The 24,609-nt window shown below is 37.8% G+C and overlaps 2 protein-coding genes across 4 annotated transcripts in view; one reads left to right on the top strand and one right to left on the bottom strand.

Annotated features, from left to right (window-relative positions):
* firrm (fignl1 interacting regulator of recombination and mitosis) overlaps window positions 1–13,934 on the top strand; it is a 27,770-nt gene extending 13,836 nt beyond the window's left edge. For both annotated transcript variants that reach the window (XM_084431470.1, XM_084431469.1), the window contains 11 exons: window positions 4,232–4,314; window positions 4,643–4,694; window positions 5,668–5,757; window positions 5,944–6,129; window positions 8,652–8,768; window positions 12,346–12,441; window positions 12,581–12,694; window positions 12,800–12,904; window positions 13,163–13,243; window positions 13,335–13,466; window positions 13,556–13,934. In XM_084431470.1, coding sequence (XP_084287596.1) covers window positions 4,232–4,314; window positions 4,643–4,694; window positions 5,668–5,757; window positions 5,944–6,129; window positions 8,652–8,768; window positions 12,346–12,441; window positions 12,581–12,694; window positions 12,800–12,904; window positions 13,163–13,243; window positions 13,335–13,466; window positions 13,556–13,762 — 1,263 coding nt within the window. In that variant the 3' untranslated portion in view covers window positions 13,763–13,934. The remainder of the gene's footprint in view (window positions 1–4,231; window positions 4,315–4,642; window positions 4,695–5,667; window positions 5,758–5,943; window positions 6,130–8,651; window positions 8,769–12,345; window positions 12,442–12,580; window positions 12,695–12,799; window positions 12,905–13,162; window positions 13,244–13,334; window positions 13,467–13,555) is intronic.
* A 957-nt stretch (window positions 13,935–14,891) lies between these two features.
* On the bottom strand, window positions 14,892–22,406 carry scyl3 (SCY1-like, kinase-like 3). Of its 2 annotated transcripts, none has more exons than XM_084431472.1 (14): window positions 22,134–22,406; window positions 21,448–21,641; window positions 20,903–21,088; window positions 20,268–20,381; window positions 19,286–19,342; window positions 18,691–18,793; window positions 18,111–18,222; window positions 17,774–17,851; window positions 17,558–17,697; window positions 17,287–17,474; window positions 16,969–17,140; window positions 16,487–16,657; window positions 15,591–16,330; window positions 14,892–15,496 (listed from the first exon to the last, which is right to left on the bottom strand). In XM_084431472.1, the coding sequence occupies exons 2-14, from the start codon at window positions 21,610–21,612 to the stop codon at window positions 15,440–15,442; spliced, it is 2,283 nt and encodes a 760-aa protein (XP_084287598.1). In that variant the 5' UTR covers window positions 21,613–21,641; window positions 22,134–22,406; the 3' UTR covers window positions 14,892–15,439. The 2 variants fall into 2 exon arrangements, with proteins under 2 accessions (XP_084287598.1, XP_084287597.1); XM_084431471.1 differs by having other exon boundaries at window positions 15,591–16,342; window positions 22,134–22,385.
* Window positions 22,407–24,609: the final 2,203 nt, after the last annotated feature.

Raw genomic sequence — 24,609 nt, 5'->3', positions numbered from 1 at the left:
CAGACAAGCTGGAGTTCAGCGATCTTCATTTGAGAATATCTGTCACGAGCCGCTTGCGCTGTTTGTGCGACTAAATCTGCGATCAAAATGCAGGCTGATATACAGCAGTGTTTTTAATGTTGATCATTATGCAAGCAAGAATGCAATGTTTCCCAACTATCCACACGATTTCAAATGTGACATTGATTTTATACAACAGTAAAAAAAAAAAAAGGGTAACATTAAGTGATGTACTAAATTTTAAACAGGCTTATTGCTCTATTTTGCAACAAACTCTGTGGCTTTGACAAAGACAATGAGTTACCGCCACCTACTGGCGATTTTAATATCATATTTTTATTAATATTAAACGTTTTTTAGCATTGAATATTTATTGAACATTGTTTTATTTAAAGCATTATTTATTTTTAAAAGTATTATAAAGGTGAAAAATGAAATGGAAAAATCGATTAAATGGGGCAAATATTGTCCCTTAACCCTCTGAGGTCTGAGGTGTTTTCTGGGCCCTGGAGGTGTTCTGACATGCTCTGACATTTGTGCTTATTTCTGTTACTTGTGACATTTTCATGGCTAAAGTCTAATTACACTGTATTCAGCACAAACTCTGCTACAATAATATATCAGCAGCATGTGTGTAAAAGTTTGTAGTTTTGAGATAATGTCATTTATGCGTGGTTTGTGAAAATACAAAAAAAAATTCTCACTGAAATAAGGTCATGAAACCCATACTGATTATTTCTTCACAAGACTTTTGAAAATTGTATCACGTAGCCTAGAATATTTGCTCCAAAACTATGTGAAAATCACCCTGACTGCTCATTCAGAGAAGACAATATATTGATTTAAAAATTTTACGACGTGTTTTGTGTGAAAAAGCAATATGCGAAGGGGCGGACCATCTCATTAATATGTAAGGCTTTTTACACCTGAGAAAGACAAAGACACTCCCTAATGGCCCTATTAGGAGCTTATCAGGGCCCATCATTCTGACCAACCTTGCACAAAGAATGAGGAGATTTAAAAAAGAATGGCTTTTAAAATTGTTTGGATTTATTTACAACACAACATAATCCAAAGATACACAACAAAAAAGCACTTATTGATAACAATGATCCAAAGAAAGAGACCTTTGTGCCATTCCTAAAAACATTGTACATACCTTTCATTTCCAAGGTGTTTGATTTTCACTTTACCATGTTCATGTACAGAGACATGTACTGTGAATGTTGAAGTCAGCAGGACTCAGTGGCATCTGGGTCCTGAAAAAAAAAAAAAAAAGTGAACATACTGATATCAAGAGAAAGGCCTGCACGATTTTGGGAATACATTTTTGATTTTTCTGGTTAAAATTGCTTTTTAAAATTCACAGAATACACACACACACACACACACAAATGTTTCCAACAATATATTATATAATGAACACCACGTTTGTTGTGCCTTGTAGGTATAGGCTATGCGCAGTGCTGCATAAAATAATAACAATATAGCAGCCTATATAAATCTTCCAAAAGATTTCAGTAACAACTAAGCTAGAGAAAAATATATTGATTATCATGTTACTTCAAATGTTTCCATTCGTTATGATGATATGAAATGAGATAATAGTAAAAGCCGTTTGGAACGTTTTGCTTTTCCAAAATATGATACATTCAAACGCGATCGCGATCCAAAATGTGATACATTCAAACGCGATCGCGATGCAAAATGTGATACATTCAAACGCGATCGCGCTCAAATATAAAACATTATGGTTACCATATATACATATCTACGTTTGAGCAGATATCCACAAACACAGTAACAGTAAACACGGATCTAAATATGATAATATTCACCATATATCTAGCAACAGTTCAACTGCAATGTGAAATTTATGCAACAATAACAAACAAATATGTAAGAATTTCTTACCTTATCTTCAAATCGCGTTCTTCTTCTGGGGTAAAGCCAATGTAAGCTCAGGACGCGTCTCTCAATCTCGACGAAAAGCAGAGACTGATGAAGTGTTTTGGTGTTTTGTTTTTGAGGTAATGAGCGCGTTCTCGTTCCATGTGGAGATTTGCATGTGAATATCTTTTGCGCGAGTAGGCGTGGTCAAATTAAAACTAATTAGGAAGCGTTTGAGAAGCTGGACATCTTGTTGGTTTTATACAAATTACTTAAACAGAGAATATTTGTTTTCAGTTTGAATCCGATCATTTAAAAGTACACACTTAAATGTTTATAAAGGTATATGGTTCATAAATGTGTGACAAGTATTCGCTGAGTTTTGTTTCAGTTTATAGACGTGCTCAAGAAAAAAAAGTTCACCGCGACGGAGAGGCAGAACGCACACCCTGTTTATTTTCTTTATTTTTCAAAAGCACAATGTTTTGATTTGATTGTAAGTGGACACATACAAAAGTAGAAATATCACAGATTCTTTTTTTATATTTCTTTTTTCTGTATGACCATAAATGACGGAGTAATTTAAGTTTAAAGTGCTACAATGTGAAGAAAATCCAGCAAAACGCGTGGGCGCGTTTGCCGACCTCAGAGGGTTAAAGGGATACTCCACTTTTTTCGGAAATAAGCTCATTTTACAACTCCCCCAGAGTTAAACAGATGAGTTTTACCGTTTTAGAATCCATTCAGCCGAACTCCGGGTCTGACGGTACCACTTTTAGCATAGCTTAGCACAGATCATTGATTCTGATGAGTCCAGTAGCATTTCTTTCAAAATGATCAAAGAGTTTCAATATTTTTACTATTTAAAACTTGACTCTTCTGTAGTTAAACCGTGTACTAAGATCGACGGAAAATGAAAAGTTGCGATTTTCTAAGCCTATATGGCTAGGAACTACTCTCATTCCAGCGTAATAATCAAGGAACTATGTGGCTGTACCATGGGTGCAGCAGGCGTAGTGATATGACGCAGCGCCTATAAATAGTCCCCAGCTCGGTAACTTCTTCCAACGTGACCGGGACTAAGTTTGTCTAACCTATTAGACCTATTTTCAGGCGCTGCGTCATATCATTACGCCTGCTGCACCCATGGTACAGCCGCACAGTTCCTTGATTATTACGCCGGAATGAGAGTAGTTCCTAGTCATATAGGCTTAGAAAATCGCAACTTTTCATTTTCCGTCGATCTTAGTACACGGTTTAACTACAGAAGAGTCAAGTTTTAAATAGTAAAAATATTGAAACTCTTTGGTCATTTTGAAAGAAATGCTACTGGACTCATCAGAATCAATGATCTGTGCTAAGCTATGCTAAAAGTGGTACCGTCAGACCCGGAGTTCGGCTGAATGGATTCTAAAACGGTAAAACTCAACTGTTTAACTCTGGGGGAGATGTAAAATGAGCATATTTCCGAAAAAAGTGGAGTATCCCTTTAATGGAAAGATGTGACTGCAGTCGTGGAAGAGAGGGGGTACGGCACTCTAAAAAATTGGAGAACTAAGGAAAAGGGATATGTAGAATTGCACAAGTGCTACTGCTAAAGAGTGCAATGTCAATACAGCCTGTTAGCTTAATTTTAATTTCTCATAAGCTTAATCGAATTGGCCTAGAGAGAATAATTATGACATTTTCTGTCTAAAGACTACATATAGTTACCAAAATTAAAGTAACTGCAGTTTGACTAAAAGTAATGACTAAAAGTTGACAAAAAATGCAAACACATTTCGTCAACTAAAACTATGAAAGGCAGAATGACTCAAATGTGACTAAGACCAATAAGCATTTTCGTCTGAAGATGAAGAGTAAGACTAAATCAAAAATGGCTGCCAAAATTAACATTGGCCTACACACGTGCACGCTACAACACTGATGCGTATGTATTAAATATGACTGATAATTTAAATAAAATGTTTTATTTAATTCAAATAGTCTACTTGTACATAATTATTTTTTAGGGTTTAAAATGTATACAGATTTTACATTTTCCCCTCATACTTCTGTCGGAATTGGTACGAAGTTGGCATTGAATTTCATTTGAAATGGTATTAAAAAGGTCTTAAAAAGCCTTGAATTTAAGTTGGAGGATCCTGGGGGTACCCTGTTGACGTTTCTCTCTGGATGACGTGACGTATACAATTTACTTCAGACCTTTTGTCTTGAAAAGACACAGTCGCAGCTTGACGTGTCTTCTTGACATAATTATTTTCTCATGCTATTTTTATGATCACTTCAGTAAAAGGAAACATCTCATAATCTTGCAGTCCTCTCTGTTTCCTTCTTCAAGGAGCGGTCACTGTTAGCTGCCGTATTACAGGCAGACACACAGACGGCTGTCTTGGCCACAGATGTCTGGTGTTTCCTGGCACGGTAAGTACAGATACACACACCCAGGAGCATAGACCATCGGACTTCTATGACTACCACTTTCCAGAGCTGTCACAGTAACGTTGAGCATGAACAATTAGGGGACATTCCTGTGTTTAATATATTAGAAAATTCCAAAGTTTTGTCATTGTGGTTAAGTCATTTAGAACTTTCTATTTACCCCCGCAGTGATATTGATAACCATCCTTTACTAAGACTTGTCAATGTTAGGCAAGGAGGAAAGAAAACATTTACTGCACTGCACTAAAGAATAAAAGAAGTACACATTTATGTACAATATCAGAGTTGTGTTCTCTCTTTCTCTCTTCAGGTATGGCACGGCCGAATTGTGTTTTCACCATGTTCTCCTTATTGCTCACCTGGTGAGTGGAGTCTGTTGGGAATGTGACCTTTTCTGTGCTCTTGTGGGTTTCTGGAAACCTGTCTGGGATGAGGGACCACAGGGGACCCTTTTCTCTCTTACACCCAGAATGACCTGACAATTAGTGTCAAAAGAACATGGGGAAGAACACACCTGTCCATCACAACACTCTTGTGGCATTTGTCTTGTGTGCTTGGTATTATTGTAAATGTCGTTAATTAAGTGTTGGATGAACAACTTATATTCTATGTTTTACACACACTCACTCACTCACTCACTCACTCACTCACTCACTCACTCACTCACGCACGCACACGCGCTCACACTCACTCAAAAGTTTGAGGCTAGTGACATTTTTAAAGTCTCTTATGCTCACCAAGGCAACATTTATTTGATTGCAATAATATTTCACAATATTACTTTATTTTCAATCAAATAGCAGTCTTCTGTTTTAATATATTTAAAATTTGTATTTATTAATTTGGCAAAACTGAATTTTCAGCATCATTTAGTCCAGTCTTCAGGGTCACATGGTTCTGCAGAAATCATTTGAACATGCTAAACCGTGCTCAAGAAACATTTATTATTAATATCAATATTGTAAACAGTTGTGCTGCTTAATATTTTTGTGGCGACTGATACATTTTTTCATGATTCTTTGATTAATAGAAAGTTAAAGAACAGCATTTGTTTGAAATGGAAATATTTTGTAACATAAATGCCTTTACTGTGTTATTTCAAAACTGTACTTTTCTATCTTCCTATCTTCTTCTTAATCCTTGATATTTATAATCTGTTGCATCTTTCTATTTCTAAATCTATTGACATTTTTGAAGGTGACAATACTCTTTGGACCCATTTTTCTTAGAGTTCTTTCAGTTTGAATATTTTTCTGAACATATTAACATAAAATATAAGGCCTTTAGTAGAGAACTAGTTGCTTCTGTGACCTGTATTGTTGTTGTACTGTCTAGATAAGGTCATGTCCTGGTGAGGGTTATCAGCTGTTTCACTTGACCCTGCTGCTTAGACGCCTGCTCTTTCTCATGACTCCAAAACACCAGGTTAGTTTCTTTTTCTCTTGTCCAGATATAGCATATGAACATGACTCTGCAGAACACTTCCTCAGAACATTGAGTTTGTTAGTTTTTTTGGCTTGCTAATATAGTTTATGTTCCCACAGTTCTGTCTTAGTTTTGAAGGTAGCAAAATGGTGCATTTCTAAGTATGATGAAGTGTTTTTGTGACAGGTGGAGTTTGTGGAGCGCTTCCCTCCCTCTCAGGAGGAGAACGTGTGTGTGTGGCGTCACACTCTGCTGAGGTGTCTGTGTGTGGAGGCACGCATGCAGGTGGAGGAAGAAGTGCTCGCCAGGGCTTCTGTTGTGCTGCAGGAATGGCAGAATAGTGGCCACAGGCTGGGAGATATACCGAGACTGGTGAGGGAACTGAAGTGACAGTGCTGCCACCAACCACATAAACTTTTAATACTTAACAGGATGTTCCATCATTTTGAATCACATAAGGCCTTGATTTTACAACCATCAAAAATGCTGGCATATAAACTCTACCTAACCACTGACAGTTCATTACTCAAGACACCCTAGAAAAGCGCTATATAAATGTAACGAATTATTACGAAAACGAATTACCCTTATTTATCCATCTGTGCTTATCTAATGGCAGAGGAAGTGGAGAGGCTTGGATCAAGATTTTAGTTCCAAGGCTGTGAATGTGTTTTACCCTGAACAAATTCTGATAAGGGCTGTTGTAGATTAAAGTTTTGGACACAAAACAAAAGCCTGCACTTTGGCCATGGAAAACGCAGGGACTTTTATTTTATTTCAATGCTTAAAGGAACACTCCACCGTTTTTTCATATTAAACTATGTTATTCCTTGAACTAAGACGAGTTGATATACAGTGAGGAAAATAAGTATTTGAACACCCTGCTATTTTGCAAGTTCTCCCACTTGGAAATCATGGAGGGGTCTGAAATTGTCATCGTAGGTGCATGTCCACTGTGAGAGACATAATCTAAAAAAAAAAATCCAGAAATCACAATATATGATTTATTTGTATGATACAGCTGCAAATAAGTATTTGAACACCTGTCTATCAGCTAGAATTCTGACCCTCAAAGACCTGTTAGTCTGCCTTTAAAATTTCCACCTCCACTCCATTTATTATCCTAAATTAGATGCACCTGTTTGAGGTCGTTAGCTGCATAAAGACACCTGTCCACCCCATACAATCAGTAAGAATCCAACTACTAACATGGCCAAGACCAAAGAGCTGTCCAAAGACACTAGAGACAAAATTGTACACCTCCACAAGGCTGGAAAGGGCTACGGGGAAATTGCCAAGCAGCTTGGTGAAAAAAGGTCCACTGTTGGAGCAATCATTAGAAAATGGAAGAAGCTAAACATGACTGTCAATCTCCCTCGGACTGGGGCTCCATGCAAGATCTCACCTCGTGGGGTCTCAATGATCCTAAGAAAGGTGAGAAATCAGCCCAGAACTACACGGGAGGAGCTGGTCAATGACCTGAAAAAAGCTGGGACCACCGTTTCCAAGGTTACTGTTGGTAATACACTAAGACATCATGGTTTGAAATCATGCATGGCACGGAAGGTTCCCCTGCTTAAACCAGCACATGTCAAGGCCCGTCTTAAGTTTGCCAATGACCATTTGGATGATCCAGAGGAGTCATGGGAGAAAGTCATGTGGTCAGATGAGAACGAAATAGAACTTTATGGTCATAATTTCACTAAACGTGTTTGGAGGAAGAAGAATGATGAGTACCATCCCAAGAACACCATCCCTACTGTGAAGCATGGGGGTGGTAGCATCATGCTTTGGGGGTGTTTTTCTGCACATGGGACAGGGCGACTGCACTGTATTAAGGAGAGGATGACTGGGGCCATGTATTGCGAGATTTTGGGGAACAACCTCCTTCCCTCAGTTAGAGCATTGAAGATGGGTCGAGGCTGGGTCTTCCAACATGACAATGACCCGAAGCACACAGCCAGGATAACCAAGGAGTGGCTCTGTAAGAAGCATATCAAGGTTCTGGCGTGGCCTAGCCAGTCTCCAGACCTAAACCCAATAGAGAATCTTTGGAGGGAGCTCAAACTCCGTGTTTCTCAGCGACAGCCCAGAAACCTGACTGATCTAGAGAAGATCTGTGTGGAGGAGTGGGCCAAAATCCCTCCTGCAGTGTGTGCAAACCTGGTGAAAAACTACAGGAAACGTTTGACCTCTGTAATTGCAAACAAAGGCTACTGTACCAAATATTAACATTGATTTTCTCAGGTGTTCAAATACTTATTTGCAGCTGTATCATACAAATAAATAGTTAAAAAATCATACATTGTGATTTCTGGATTTTTTTTTTAGATTATGTCTCTCACAGTGGACATGCACCTACGATGACAATTTCAGACCCCTCCATGATTTCTAAGTGGGAGAACTTGCAAAATAGCAGGGTGTTCAAATACTTATTTTCCTCACTGTATATATCTCTCTCGTCTCAGTGCGTGCACTCAATCGCTCCGGGGCGCGGCGACACTTTGATAGCACTTAGCTTAGCCCAGTTCATTCATTAGGGACCAAACAGAGATGAAGTTAGAAGCCACCAAACACCTCCACGTTTTCCCTATTTAAATAGTTACATGAGTAGTTACACGACCAAGTATGGTGACAAGTGTTGCCGCGCGCCGGAGCGATTGAGTGCACACACTGAGACGAGAGAGGTATGTATCAACTCGTCTTAGTTAAGGGAATAACATAGTTTAATATGAAAAAACGGTGGAGTGTTCCTTTAAGGTTTTATTGTGTTGTAGATTAACACATCCACAGTGTGTCAATTATATCTCACACCCTGCTCTTAAAAACCACTCGCCTTAAAGATAAATATGCCCTTTACCCACTTTTAACTCTTGTTTCTCTTTGTGATCCAGAACCGAATACTGGGCTGTGTGCTGCTGGTGCTGGGAGGTAGCAGCCTGCAGGCTGAATGTGTGCTGTCTTGTGTAAAGATCATCTCTCAGCTATGGAGTCGCATGAGTAGCAACCAGGTGACCAGATTTCATATATACACAACTGTTTAAAAGTTTGGGGTCAGTAAGAGTTTTTTATTCCCCGATAGAAATTGACACTTTTATTCAGCAAGGATGCATTAAATGGATCAAAAGTGACAGTAAAGATTTTTATTTAAAATTATGTTCTTATTAACTTTCTATTCATCAAAGTTTCCTGAACAAATGTATCCCAGTTAGGGGTGTGCAGCGGAGCCAATATCTGTATAAATAGACCTATATATATACAGTGAGGAAAATAAGTATTTGAACACCCTTCTATTTTGCAAGTTCTCCCACTTAGAAATCATGGAGGGGTCTGAAATTGTCATCGTAGGTGCATGTCCACTGTGAGAGACATAATCTAAAAAAAAAAATCCAGAAATCACAATGTATGATTTTTTTACTATTTATTTGTATGATACAGCTGCAAATAAGTATTTGAACACCTGAGAAAATCAATGTTAATATTTGGTACAGTAGCCTTTGTTTGCAATTACAGAGGTCAAACGTTTCCTGTAGTTTTTCACCAGGTTTGCTCACACTGCAGGAGGGATTTTGGCCCACTCCTCCACACAGATCTTCTCTAGATCAGTCAGGTTTCTGGGCTGTCGCTGAGAAACACGGAGTTTGAGCTCCCTCCAAAGATTCTCTATTGGGTTTAGGTCTGGAGACTGGCTAGGCCACGCCAGAACCTTGATATGCTTCTTACAGAGCCACTCCTTGGTTATCCTGGCTGTGTGCTTCGGGTCATTGTCATGTTGGAAGATCCAGCCTCGACCCATCTTCAATGCTCTAACTGAGGGAAGGAGGTTGTTCCCCAAAATCTCGCAATACATGGCCCCGGTCATCCTCTCCTTAATACAGTGCAGTCGCCCTGTCCCATGTGCAGAAAAACACCCCCAAAGCATGATGCTACCACCCCCATGCTTCACAGTAGGGATGGTGTTCTTGGGATGGTACTCATCATTCTTCTTCCTCCAAACACGTTTAGTGGAATTATGACCAAAAAGTTCTATTTTGGTCTCATCTGACCACAAGACTTTCTCCCATGACTCCTCTGGATCATCCAAATGGTCATTGGCAAACTTAAGACGGGCCTTGACATGTGCTGGTTTAAGCAGGGGAACCTTCCGTGCCATGCATGATTTCAAACCATGACGTCTTAGTGTATTACCAACAGTAACCTTGGAAACGGTGGTCCCAGCTCTTTTCAGGTCATTGACCAGCTCCTCCCGTGTAGTTCTGGGCTGATTTCTCACCTTTCTTAGGATCATTGAGACCCCACGAGGTGAGATCTTGCATGGAGCCCCAGTCCGAGGGAGATTGACAGTCATGTTTAGCTTCTTCCATTTTCTAATGATTGCTCCAACAGTGGACCTTTTTTCACCAAGCTGCTTGGCAATTTCCCCATAGCCCTTTCCAGCCTTGTGGAGGTGTACAATTTTGTCTCTAGTGTCTTTGGACAGCTCTTTGGTCTTGGCCATGTTAGTAGTTGGATTCTTACTGATTGTATGGGGTGGACAGGTGTCTTTATGCAGCTAACGACCTCAAACAGGTGCATCTAATTTAGGATAATAAATGGAGTGGAGGTGGACATTTTAAAGGCAGACTAACAGGTCTTTGAGGGTCAGAATTCTAGCTGATAGACAGGTGTTCAAATACTTATTTGCAGCTGTATCATACAAATAAATAGTTAAAAAATCATATATTGTGATTTCTGGATTTTTTTTTTTTTTAGATTATGTCTCTCACAGTGGACATGCACCTACGATGACAATTTCAGACCCCTCCATGATTTCCAAGTAGGAGAACTTGCAAAATAGCAGGGTGTCCAAATACTTATTTTCCTCACTGTATAGACAAATCAAATTGTAGAAAAATGTGTATGATGTAGTATTTTAGTTGATATCACTCTCGTCACAGTCCTGATTTCTGAGAGACACACAGAGACTGCAACGCGGCTATTTGATTTGCGATCGCACTCTGCTCAATTCATTCATGAAGTTTACACTCACTATAAATTGTTAATATATTAATATTGTGCTATGCTGTCTCCTGGCTCTCCTGTTATTCAGCAAGCACAAGAAGTGAATGGGTCTGCCGAATATTTTCATCAGCACAACTGTTTTCAAAATTGCCAATAGTAAGAAATGTTACTTGAGCTCCAAATCAGCATATTAGAATGATTACTGAAGGATCACGAGACACTGATATGGAAGCTTGTTTTCATCACAAAAAAAAAAGGTAATTGCGACTTTTTATCTCACAATTCTGACTTTTTTTCCTCAGAATTGCGCGATATAAAGGCTGAATTGCGAGATATAAAGTCGCAGTTGTGGGTTATAAAGTCAGGATTTCGAGATATAACCTCGCAATTCTGAGAAAAGAAATAAGAAATAATGACAGAATTGCGAGATAACAATGTGCAATTATCTTTTAAATTGTTTTATTCCATGGTGAAGTAATGGCTGCTGAAAACTAAACTTTGTAATCACAGGAGTAAATTACATTAACTTTTCTATTTTAATGTTTTAAAATATTTTATAATTTAAAATGTAATCATTTTTCACAATATTACAGCTTTTACTGTATTTTTAACCAAATAAATGCAGCCATGGTGAGCATAAGAGACTTTTCAAAAACATTTTAAAAATCTTACAGACCGCATATTTGTGAACGGTTGTGTATAGTTTTACACAGATTAAGTTTAAGTTTATAGGCCCTATCATACACCTGGCTCAATACGGCACGACGCAAGTGTTTTTTGCTAGTTTCAGTTATCATTTTCATGTCCTGCACCACGTTGTTTAAATAGCAAATGCATTTACACCCATTTGTGCGCCGATGGGCGTGCTGGTCTGAAAACCAATTGTGTTGGCGCGTTGCTATTTTGAGGCAACTGAAATAGACTGCCCCATAACCCCATTGACCAACTGAAACGGCGCAATATTTTTTTTGTTATTTAAAGAGCACGTTAGTAAGGTGCGCCTATAGGCGGGTCCACAACAGGGACGCACAGCAGCACACAAACTAGCCAAATATTAAAAATAAAAGGATTACAATGTAAAAGATTAATATTGTGTACATAAAGATATGGTGGAATCCGGCTTGTCCTGTAGATGGTCTGCTCACGCGCTTTAACCTTGCGCACGAGCATATCCGTTTCCTCTCTAGAGACGCGTTCAGTCTTTCCGCTTGCAAATTCCACCATGTAAATTGCAACCCGCCGTGGCGCGAGCGCAACTGGCTTTTAAAGGGAATGGGAGATGAGAGACTGATTGTTTTTTTGCACATTATGCCCAAAACACACCCATTACTCATTAAGAGAATAGGGACAACCCTTTTAGACCATGCGCCTGCCGTGCTGACCATTTTTCCCGTCGTTAAACTAGCAAAAGTAGATTTGGGCACACCTGAAGTGTACTTGCGCCGTGAGCTTTAGACCATGCGCTTAGATCGTTAAAATAGGGCCCTTCATGTTAAGCAGTTGTACTTACAGGGATGGCATGAGACAATTAAGAATTGTTCTTATTCAGTTGTTACTGGGTTTATAGTTTTTCTTCACTATTATCAGGTGCAGGTTCATCCTCCTCTCCAGTGCACTGTGAAGCTACTCCTGTCATTATCAGCTGTTCTGATCAAAAGTGTAGAGCCACATGTCATCGTTCAGGTGATCTTTTAACATTACATTCAGTGGGTCATTTTCCACTTCTTTCACCTCAGTTTTTACTGTGTATCTTTAGAACCTTTCTTTTAAAGCTTTATTTGTCTTTGTTACAAGTGTTTTTTTGGGGTGTTTTTTTTTTCAGGCTGTTTCATGTTTGAGTGGTTTGACTATCCAGAAATGCTCTGATGACTTACTTTTAGCTGGTTTGGAGTTCCTTGCTTCCATGGGAAAAGTATTTTTTCCTCCAAATATTCAGGTATAAGTGGAATATGAGTAAGATGTTTTTAAGATCACAAATGAGTCTCATTCATATGCACACAAAGAGAAATTACTAAATGAAAATGTATGTGTGTGACTACAGTGCCAAGTTTTGCTCAAAATCAGTGCTCTGTTTAATGGTCTCCTGACTCACCCATCCTGGCTGATACTCCATCATGTCCTGGAGGCATTTGGCCTCTTTGCAGAGGTCAGAAATTTCCCATTATATAACCATTTTTAACCAAGTAGTTTTTTATTAAACAGGCCGTATCCTCAATTGGAAGTTTGTAAATCAGTAAATCAGAAGTGAATGTATAATGATACATTTTTGAAACATAACACTAACCTAACCTAACATCTCATCCATTTATTTATTTATGTGTATATATATATATATATATATATATATATATTTATTATTAAGATGACTTGTAATCCAGCTCACGTCTCTTTTTCAACTTTTAAGATAACCAACCACGAGGAAGTGATTTCTCAAACACTGACATCAGAGGAGGTCAAAACCAAAGTGTTAAACTTCCTCAGTAAGGTAACTAGTGAGATATGTGTAAACTTTAAATGTATAAACAAAAATGTTATTGTTGTGTTCCTTATATAGATTATTGTATTACTTTCTATAGACCGTCTCACTGCAGGAGTCTGAGGAATTGAGACTAGAACGTCTCAAGGAGTGGAGGAGTATAATAGAGAAACACTGTGAGCAAATGGAGCGTGAGAACAGCTCACCTGAACACACACCAATTACTGAGGAGGTGAGTGAGTGAAAGGATGTTTTACTTTTCTGCCTGACATACCGATGGAAAAAACTTTTACTAATTCTATAATTATTCTTCTGTGCCAGCCATGTCCAAAAAAGGCAAGACAGGAGACCAACACAGAAGAGGAGTATGAGCGATACCTCCAGACGGCAGAAAGTGCCTTGAAAGCCCTGCAGGCAATAGAGGGGCCTGGCCACAGCCCGTCCCCTCCAGTGTGGGTCAGGGCCAGACTTCAGGTCTTACAGACACTGATAACTCAAATCAACACCTCTAAAGAACAGCAGCCCTGATTCAACCACAACACCACCTCTACCTCTGGCTGCTTTTAACACAACACTTGCTTGTCTGTTCCATACCACTACATTTGTTGATCTCACCTAAGATATTTGTATAGAAGTTTATATGGAGAAGGGTCACTCCAAAAGACCATTTCATTGTTTATTAAACTTTATAAAAATTGAATGTTTTATAGCTTCTAGTATTTGTTATTCTTGTGGATATTGACATCACATCTTTAAGTCTGAAGTGCCCCATTTAATGGTGCATTTAGCACTATGTCGCAATTAATATAATTATGAGATTCTGACTCAACATGACATGAATGTACCATATTAATGCCACCATCCCATTATCCTAATTAAGAAATACTAGTGCTTGCTGTTGTTGTGATGCTCAGCAGCCATTTTTCTTTTGGTTGTGCATGAAAATCAACTTAGCATTTAGTGTAAAGGCAGTTACAAGGGTTAGTTACAATGAAACAAGTTGCGTCAGATCTTTTCTTCCATGTTTTAGTTTGCATCAGAGTGTAATGTCGGTTGTTGAGATATGGCCGTTGCACCCGAAAATTAATGCGAGCATGTAGAGGAGTGGGGTTTAAACTAACTAAATGAGTTATGAGTCATTATGAGGTCATTTAAAAATAAAAAAAAACATGGATGAATCATTCACAATAAGATCTATGATATGCATTTACAAAATAGATGACTTTAAATAGATATGCGAAATAAATGCAAGAAAGAAGACTAATTACAATTCAGAATTTAAAAATTACAATGACATCATGGCTGTCAGTTAAATATTTAATTGTAATCAGTCTAAATGCAAGTTCACTCTGCACAGACACCAACAATCACCAGATTAAATCAGTTTGTTGATACCATAAAAAAATCATACCATACTGCCCAGACATTCCATAACCCAACAAACACAGATTGAACATATTCAGTCACTGAAAACAAATGCCAACCAACGAGCTAACACTCTGATCTGAAATCCAACGAACACGTCTGCTGGCTTTGGTTGGTGTCTGTTGGTGTAGTGTCAACCTTAAGTCTGTGGCTAGATTTTTGTTTTGTTTTAAATTTCATAGTCAACATAAAACAAATCTGTGAACAAAATGTCGAAAGGAATCAAAGAAGGTCAAATACCATAAAACCATTTTATTTAATCAGCAGCTGATAATACAAATAAATTATGTCAGGCTTTCACCCAAATCTATTGAACAAGTTAGAGTCTATGTATTTTTTCTCAAGTTGAGGCTGTCTGTCCTCTAAGGCTCATCGAACAAAAATAAAATAAAAAACCTGTATGGCACAAATAAAACCAACATTAGAAGTAGATGTATTTTCAAGTTATGTACCCCTTTTCTGTGCAACATAACTGAAGGATTCCTAATAGAATTTGGCATATTTAGGTCCGTCATGCTATCTTAAAAAAACTAAACTGCACAGAACCTTTTTCAATAGCCAAACAATTTCTATGGTGACAGTAGAGTGATTATCATATTGAACTGGGTGGGGGAATCTGAAAATACACACTTCTCTCTTAAATTATAGTTCTTAATTACTACATTTTTATGTCAAGTTGTGGTCTAGGTTGGTCTTTAGTGATAATGTCATGATGGAATATGTAACTGTTTTTGTATGGGAATCTCTTGTCATATGGCTTTGTGTAAAGGACCAAGCTGATCACCATGCGTTCTCATCTTCCCAGTTGAGGTCATCACCCCAACCTTCTGCCTCCGTCTGTCAAAACAAAACAAAAGTTCAGCGAACGCTTCAATGTTATTCATCATCATACTGTAGTTATAAAAATGCTGGGTCGCACAGCTGAACTTACTTCAGTTAAGTCAGCTGCAGCAAATTTGGCAGTGAGGCTTAGTCTATCTATCGATGGGTCTGATGCGTGTCCCGTGATGAGTTCACTAGCCGAGCTCTCCACAGGGAGCAGAAATGAGGAAGACAGCTTTATATCTGGGACCATGTCTGCAAAGAAGTCTAGTTCTGGATCTTTCTCTGGCTTTTTCTTCACTGCAATTGTGAACTCCTCCCCAAGACTTCCAGCTTCAGGGCTTTTGATTGTGCTTTTTGGCTTGGGCTCCGATGCCAAGCTTGTTTTGCTGGGTTTGAGGGTGTCAGTTCCCTGGTCCCAGCTGGGGTCCCATGATGAGGTATGGTTATGATCTGGAACACTTTTAACACTAAGGTTCAGTTTGAGTGCTTTTGATTGCTTTGGAGAAGATGACAAACTGCTTTTTGTTGATGTCTTTGGTACAAAGACTGGTAAAGCAGTGGAAGGTGATTGTCCTGAAGTCACTTCTGAGTCCTCGAAATCATCCCAGGGTTCCTTGCTCTCATCCTCATTGTCAGCTGGCATAGCAGAGTTGCTCTGATCTGGGATGTCTGCCGACCGAATGCTGATCTGGACTGACTGGCTCTTGTCTTTCTCTGCCTCCTCTGTGTCACTCCAGTTAGGCCAGTCTTCGTCGGATCTCACCGCTCCGTTACTTTTCATGCTGTCCACAGCCTGTGTGCCAATTTTGTACCCATTCAAAGGGAATGACATCTCGCTGCTCAATGCTGGAGAGACCACTTGTTTTAGAAGGGTTGCACATTCAAACACCAAGTAGGGACAAATACATTTAATTCAAGATAAATTTAGCTTTTCTTTTCAAATGTCCAAATTATTGCTTGAGAATAAGCAGTTCAGGACTGTAAGTGTCAGTTGTGACATACCTGCTCTCTCTGCAATGGTGCGCTGGGTAGTGTTTTTTTCAGTTGCTTGGAAGGAGTACATATTTTCTATAACAACCTTTTTGTCCTCTGAGCCCTTAGGGAACACATTCAGAACTTTTGGTGGTTGTGAGATATGGGGATGCAATGGCCCAACAATATGCACAGGCGATGCTGCAGAGGAAAAAGTTAGATGAGAGTATGTTTTTTTTGTAACATTAAAAATGTCTTTGTCTGTTTATAATCAATGTGATTAATCAAATTTTTGTTGTCGTTTTAAAGTGTGGTGAATTCAGCTCCTCTTATAGGGAAAGAAAAACAGATAATTTTGTAGAAATTGATGCAGCAGCGTCCTCCAGTGGCCTGAAAATAATGTTAGTACCATCAAAAGTGTTTCATACCTTAGCATCTGAATTTGATTTATAAATACATTAGCCATTAAGAAGACTTACTGATAAATGAGAATCCAGCTACAGGATACTTACTCTCAGGGGTGACCTCTGTTGACTTGGGGAAGTTTGGCGTAGTCCGTTTAAAAACTTTTGTCCTCTCCCCACCAACAACAACTTGGGCACCCAGCAACGGAACAAGCACAGCCAAGCTCTGTAGCGTCAGAGCGACGAGTGAGTCATTTGTATCCCTCATTCCCAGCAAAACCTGAATGATAAAGTGTGGGAAATAACTGAAACAATCAAAGTACAAATATCAACTTAAAAACATTATAAATGTACTCATTTTATATTTCTCTAAACAAGTATACAGTAGTACTAAGCTGTTGATACAAGAACAAACATTCTCAGTACCTGAGGAAGAATCTGTTTTTTGAGTTCTTCATGAGGAAAGAACTCTGCATAGATGTGAATGTGGGAGAGAAGCACAATCCTGACGTGTTCTTCATTCATCCTATAGAGCTTGAGGAGCTGAGGAACCACGTATCTCCGATACAAAGACAAAGACAGAAGACACTCCTCTCCAGCGCTCACACTCGAGTCTGTACATCAGAAAACAGATCACCACTGAGACTAATGAAGAGTACAAGTAAGCATCTCCTAAAAGTTTACTGACTGGTTTTACCTTGCTTAGGCCGTAGGAGGTGAGGAAGAAAGCTTTTCACAGCCATGGGCTCAGCAAACACTAAAGAATTGAGTAGATTAGGAGCCAGACGTGTAGCAATTAACATCTCTGGGAGGTTCTGAACTCGGTCCAAGAGAAACCTGCAGAAACACACAGTTATTTAAGCGCAACATGTCATCCTTCTAATAAAATCATGTATTTGAGAGGGAAGCTTACTTGAAGAATTCATTCTTCTCCTCCTCATTTTTCAGGGTTAAACTCTTCAGAAAATTCATGATATCTAAGAAGTCATTTCTATAAGAGATAGGTTATGCATTTAAATCATTTCATCATCTTAATAATCATTATATTTAAATTTAGGGAAATTAACTTTTTATAGGCAAACTAAATTACATCTGATCAAAAATACAGCAAAAACAGTCAAATAGTGAAATATTACTACAATTTAAAGTGTAATTTATTCCTGAATTTTCAGCTAAAATTAGGTCATTTCAAAAGACACTTTATGTCACGAATAGACTTAATTTAAATAGAGTCGTTTTCAAAAGCGAACCTGAAGAAAGTGTGAGTCAGCAGAATGCTGAGTGATGGGCGAGACATGGGGTCAGGGGTCAATAGGCTGGCCTGCAGCATGTTCTTTAGACTCTCCAACAAATCATCTGAGACTGAGACAGAAAGTTTGGGTGGAGGACCACATGGAGGTTACAAAAATGGGGAGCAGACATGGAAAAATAAATAAAAACATGTAAGAAAGAGGGAATGGAAAAACTATTTAGTGGGTGAGACTCACAAAAAAAGAAAGAAAAAAAGATAGCACAGACAGCCACGCATATGTTTTCAGCGAGCCTCTGCTCCAAAAATCAGCATAGAAGCCAAAATGTTGCATCACTATTACATTGCTCAGGTGGATCATTTTGTTCTTTGAACATGACAACATTATAACCCTCTCTGAATGGAAAACCTGTCTTTAAAGAGCCTCTGACGTGTAAAATGGTTGTGATCGCAGTTGTCAGTCCATTAACAAATGTCACAATGTCTGAGCAGTAAGGGCTTAGCAACTGCAACAACAGGATGAATCCTAGACACACCGAGCCCGCTTTACATGCGTCTGCTGAATTAAGAGCGTTACTAACCGTGTCCCGTCAGGAGTGGAAGAAAAGCCTCCACCATCACCCCGAATGAAAAAGCGTCTCGGGAGTGGGCATGCTTGTCGGGAAGAATTTTGAATCCTTCAAGCTAAAAACAAAAACAAAAAACATTATTATATTACTTAGTCAGAATGATCAGGGCTGTCATCGTCAGCCAGTAATTTGTCCCAGGCCTTGTGAATTCCAGCAACAAACATGATGATGAAACATTTGGGGTTGTCTTCTCTGCTTAACGAGGATAGATTTATTTGATTAAAAATACAGTAATATTATGAAACTGTTCTAACTGTTCTAACTATCATAACTGTTTTCTAGTTTAATATATTTTAAAATGTAAATAATTCCTGTGATGGCAAAGCTAAATCAGTACTCCAGTCTTCAGTGTCACATGATCCTTCATTCTGATTTGGATTTTCTTATTATTATCAATGCTGAATACAGTTGTGCTACGTTGTATTTGTACTAGTACATTGTTGCAAGTTCAAAAGAACAGTATTTATTTGAAATAGAAATATTTTGTAAAATGACATAACATATTACTGACCCCAAACCTTTGGATGGTGGTATATTTGGTACCTACCGTTTCCTCGGGAGGAATGGCACCATTTTCCCTTACATTCTGGATACTTCTGAGAAACTGGCGAGGAAGTTACACATACAAAGGGTTAGAGTAATCAACTTTATAATATAATATCTATCATATAAATCTATATATTATTATAACTTAATATATATATTTTGGTATTAAAAATATTGAACTATTTTTAACAAAGTCTTTTGAAACAAAAGAGACATTGAGACCTAGGTGGTACACTATGAAACCGTTTTGTTTAAAATTAACAAAATTTAAGTCAATACACCATGAATCCTTTTTCTAAAACATGTTTTTGTCTTACCCTGATTCACTATGGTAAACCTATTATATGTGTGGTTTTTTTTTTTTCGAATTTCAAAATTGCTACTTGTGTCACTCTCCTGTGTGTAACTCGTCATATCCGTAAATAGAGAAAAGTTGCTCTAGCTACGTCGACCCATGTGGAAGTGGCATAGCACAACGAGCGAGAAAGGATGACATGGAGCAAACTAAATCTCGAACCTCAGGGGAATTCTTTTCACGATGTTCAAACAGAGATCACTAACATTAATGAATTCTTTTTTTAAAATCAGTTTGAGTGAATGATTCAATGACTCGCTCATAAATACTTCACTTGTTTCATTACTGGATTATTATGGTGGTTGTTGTTTTTTTACCACGAGAGGGCCAAAATTTACATAGTGTAACAAATTTATATCATTTAATAACAATCATTTTTAGATCATTTAATAACAAATGATCGTTGCGACGGAAGCAAATCAATCAAAACTAACTTTAGATGGAAATAACTTAACTCTGCTATAAAGCCAAAACAATCTCTGTTACCTTAAATTATACGCTTATCTCTGTAAAGCTGCTTTGAAGCAATCTACATTGTTAAAAGCGCTATATAAATGAAGATGACTTGACTTGACTTGACGTGTACCTTTAAAGTATGTGTAAGGCATAAATTAGTAACAGATGTCACCTCTGGTGTTGCCTCTGAAAACTTGCAGACGGTTTCCATCCCCCCAAGCTTCCAATGGCCATCTTCACTGACAAACACTGAGGATATGCACACATTGTTGTGACTTGATTTGCCCTAAGAAACAAAAAAGGAATGATTTAGCTACATGTGACCCTGGACCACAAAACCAGTCACAAGTCACAAGGGTATATTTGTGGCAATAGCCAACAATACATTGTATGGGTCAAAATGATTGATTTTTCATTTATGCCAAAACATATTAGGATATCAAGTAAAGATCATGTTCCATGAAGATATTTTGTAAATTTCCTACCGTTGATATTTAAAACATTTATTTTTGTGAGTGAATGCAGCACAATCACGAACATAAATGGACAAATTTAAAGGCGATTTTCTCAATGTTTCGATTTTTTTGCACCCTCAGATTCCAGATTTTCAAATAGTTGTATCTCAGCCAAATATTGTCCTATCCTAACAAACCATACATCAATGGACAGCTTATTTATTCAGCTTTCATGTGGTGTATAAATATAAACCCATGTGACTGGTTTTGTGGTCCAGGGTCACATATGTCATTGCTCAACTAAATGTCTGAATAAAAAAAACACATTAATTAAATATAAATGGACTCTTACCCTGTCATGTAGAAAAACTAGCGCTTGCAGCAGGTCGTAGAGGCCTGCGCAGATCTCCTCCGGAGTAAGATTGTCAAGCAGCCGTTTTAATGGTTCAACTGGCTCTGTCACTAAATGTATACCGTGACCCTGCACGGAGCATGACAGGAAGCGAAGAAGACATGGGTGCCTTAATGTCTTCAAGTGCTGCAAAGGAAAATGTAGCCTATTATCTCATGTTAATTCATTTCAATGTACATAACATGTCCAGAACTGAAATAGCTGAGTGATTTAGAGGTAGGCTGTATTATATATATATATGTGTATAATTGAGTTATTCATAATTTATTATAATAATTAACTGTTTATTATTTATATATTAAAATGTGACTACTACATAATTGCCATAGTTCAATTCAATTTATATTTCATAGTTTTGATGACTTCACTATTATTCTACAATGTGGAAAATACTACTAATAAAGTGTTTGTAAGCAGATGTGCCCAAACTTTTGACAGATAATGCAGGTTATTGGTGAGGTTACTTATTAGCGGTTCACTTATACCTTGGCAGCTTTATTGACTTTATCTTCATTGTCTTGCTTGTGCACAAAGACGGAGGCAGGCTTGCCATCCTGGAGGAGGGCGGAGTACATGGTAAGACCAGAGGGCAGCGTCATCAGCGGCTCTTCCAGCACACAGCTTGGCAGGGCACTGCTCTCAGCACCCATCCTTATACTGAGAGGGTCTGCCTATCTCACTGTCAGGGAAAAAACATAATGAATACCTGTACTACAAAAGACAAAATGTCTCCTTCGCATGTATGTCTGATGACAAAATGTCTGATGACAATGTCCTAATTGAAACACCACTGAAACAGGCTACAGTAGTGACTGACGTGGAATAAAGAGTATGCAACATGTCAAAAGGTAGCAGAATGTTCGTTACAATCCTTATTCAAAGCCTTTACCTGTCTTTCAAGGACAATCTGGAAATAACATTTAGAGACTAAGTGATCTCAGTAATGATTGGCATATGGCAAGTTTTACGAACAACATGTCATGTCAGGAATTCAATGCACAGCATTTTTACTGCATCAACACTGACAGAATCACACTGGACAAGCTCTTAACGTCACATACTAGATTCGGTTCGCATTTTAATTGTCACTCAGTATTCAGGAGAAGTGTTTATTTTGTGTAACGATCTATACCCTATACATGACAGCTGTACCGCGAGTAGACTAAGTTACCTGTATTGGCGGTGTCACCTCACAGGAAGCGAATTGCCTAGGAAAACCAGTTTTCCTTTCCAGTATGCACCATTATTGCAAAATCTCTCAGCGATTGCTTTCCATTAACCTCGACCAAGTCTTTGCGCAGCGGACAAACACTTTAAATTCATTTTCTCCGCAACAAATCGTTTGATTTGACAGACTGCATCGATTTTGGCACGATGCACAACTTCCTGTTCGCAAACGGTAAACACCGGCTCTTCCTGTTATAGATTTGGACGAAACCATCTTACTGTACAGGGGTCTGTTTGCTGTCTCTCAGCAACGAAAGGGGAATAAATCTTTTTAAGATAGTTTTTTTAGTTCAGCATTTTCCGGAATATGATTAAAATATAATGTTGTTTTTGCTTCACACGCTTGCACATGAGGGTGTTTTAAAGTGCACTGTATATATTTGGTCGATTCGCATCAACCGAAATATAGTCAATGGTTTACCCGTCGGTGGTGTGAGATAACGCAGGTTGACCAAACTTGACATTAATCCCCCTGTAGTCCATCATTTTATCCCTCATTTTCATCATTTTAAACTCATCTTTGATTACCAAAAGGACATATTTAAAAAAAAAAGTCCTTGAAAAATATCCTTAAAATAGCCACAATGACAATTTGTCATGACAATGACAAAGTGACAATTGCTTGTAACTCTTCAAAATTAAACTTTATTTTTTTTAATCTTTTTTCAACACTGAATCTAATACTACACATATTTAACTATTCAAAATGTATATTGGTCAATCTCAGGCAACTTTATTTATTTTTTTACAAGGATTCTAAGCAGAAGCATGTTTTCTCAGTCCTGCATTAATTCGCATGTCAATTAATTCCTTTGTTTTCCCCACAAGAAAGTGTTTATTTTAAAGAAATTGTTGTTTATTTGTTGAAATAATTTATATTTGTGACATTTTTTTTAATATATATCAAGGCAAATTTATATATTTTTTTATAATTTAATTTATTAAACAATCGTATAAATGATGGACCAAACAAAACTGATAAAAACAGTGGTTTAACTTTATTTTTTTAGAAAAAGAAAAAGTAGCAGGAATGAACACTTGGTAACAGGAATGAACATTGGGAAACAGGAATGAGTGTCCATATGTGTGTGCATGAGAGAGAGTGTACATGACTGTGTGTGCATAAGATTTCTGTGTTGAAGTGATGTACTATGCTAGTAGTACTTCACAGCGAAGGAGGTGGAAAGAGAAAGAAGGAGACAGATGAGAAGAGAGAGGAAGGGAGAAAGAGGGAAGTTAAGACAAAAAGGGAGAAAAGAGAGGATTGCTGTTGTGTTTGCTCCTTCCCTTGCAAAATGCCATGGGTGGGTGTTTCTGGCACCTGCATAGTATGGGTTCTCTGCATCTTCTACAAAATATAAGAAAGACAAAGACAAAATGTTTAAGTCACTTCGTGGTGGACTGGCTCCCTGGAAGCATGGCATTCACACCGTAAAACTAATACTAATGTCTACAATTTAAGTAATTGCAACCTTAAAACTCATAATTCAGGTGAATATTATATCAACTAATATTTAAAGTATTAAATCAACAAAACAGAGGACTCTACTCACTCCTGTTATTTTTCATCTGAGTAACAGGACTGAAAGTAACAGCATTGAGTTTTTAAGGAAAAAGTTATCAAATACATGACATATGGCTACATAGCATGCTAATAGCATGAGAAAACTGAGCAAATTCTAGTGACTTACCAAAAGTTAATATTTTTACAATAACATCTAAGAAATAATTTATGTAAGAGGACATGTTGAGATTGATCTTCTCAGTCATAGTTACAATTTCATCAAATATACAGAAATTAAAATGAGAGGACTTACTTTTGGCCTTCCTTTTTTTATTTTTTTTATTTTTATTGAACTTTTGGCCTTCCAATTGCCTTCAGAAGATCCAGATGATGCACCTCCTGTTGAAAATGTGTCTTGTGGAATGTTCTTAGTTTCAGAGGGGGGAATGTGTTAGGGTAACAGGACTGAGTGAAAACCCGGCGACACGACTAAAATGTGTATTTTATCTAAAATATTAGATCAAATATTTTTTTTCTCATGAAACAAAACAAAACAAAAAACATTTAAAGCATTGATTGGATATAAGGTCACACAACAATGCAAAAAAAAAAAAAAAAGATTTCTGAAGGATTTTAATCATTATATTTCATGGTAAAGTTTAGAGATAGAGAGTGGGGACATGCAACAAATGCAATTTTTTGTGTGTTCTACTTAGTGTTTACATTTTAAATTTGCAGGTAGCTTAATGTGCGGGACACTTTGCTTAATAATAAAATGTATTTTAGAATTAATTTTCATGCATTTTTATACATATAATGTCCTTGGGACAGAAATGTCACCCATTCAGTGGAATGGCTCACATGGCTCTACATTTAGTATACTCGGTCCTTTGAATATGCAAATTAGCCCCGCCTC

The sequence above is a fragment of the Rutilus rutilus genome (genome assembly GCF_951802725.1).
Source record: "Rutilus rutilus genome assembly, chromosome: 15".
NCBI lineage: Eukaryota > Metazoa > Chordata > Actinopteri > Cypriniformes > Leuciscidae > Rutilus > Rutilus rutilus.
Note: the sequence above shows the minus strand (reverse complement) of the source record. Positions and strands in the feature narration are given on the sequence as shown.

Coding starts and splice junctions, on each gene's coding strand:
- scyl3 (XM_084431471.1), bottom strand. CDS start 21,612: ATGGGTGCTGAGAGCAGTGCCCTGCCAAGCTGTGTGCTGGAAGAGCCG. Junction 21,089..21,447: donor AAGTCAATAAAGCTGCCAAG/GTATAAGTGAAC, acceptor TTTCCTTTGCAG/CACTTGAAGACATTAAGGCA. Junction 18,794..19,285: donor CCATTCCTCCCGAGGAAACG/GTAGGTACCAAA, acceptor TTTTGTTTTTAG/CTTGAAGGATTCAAAATTCT.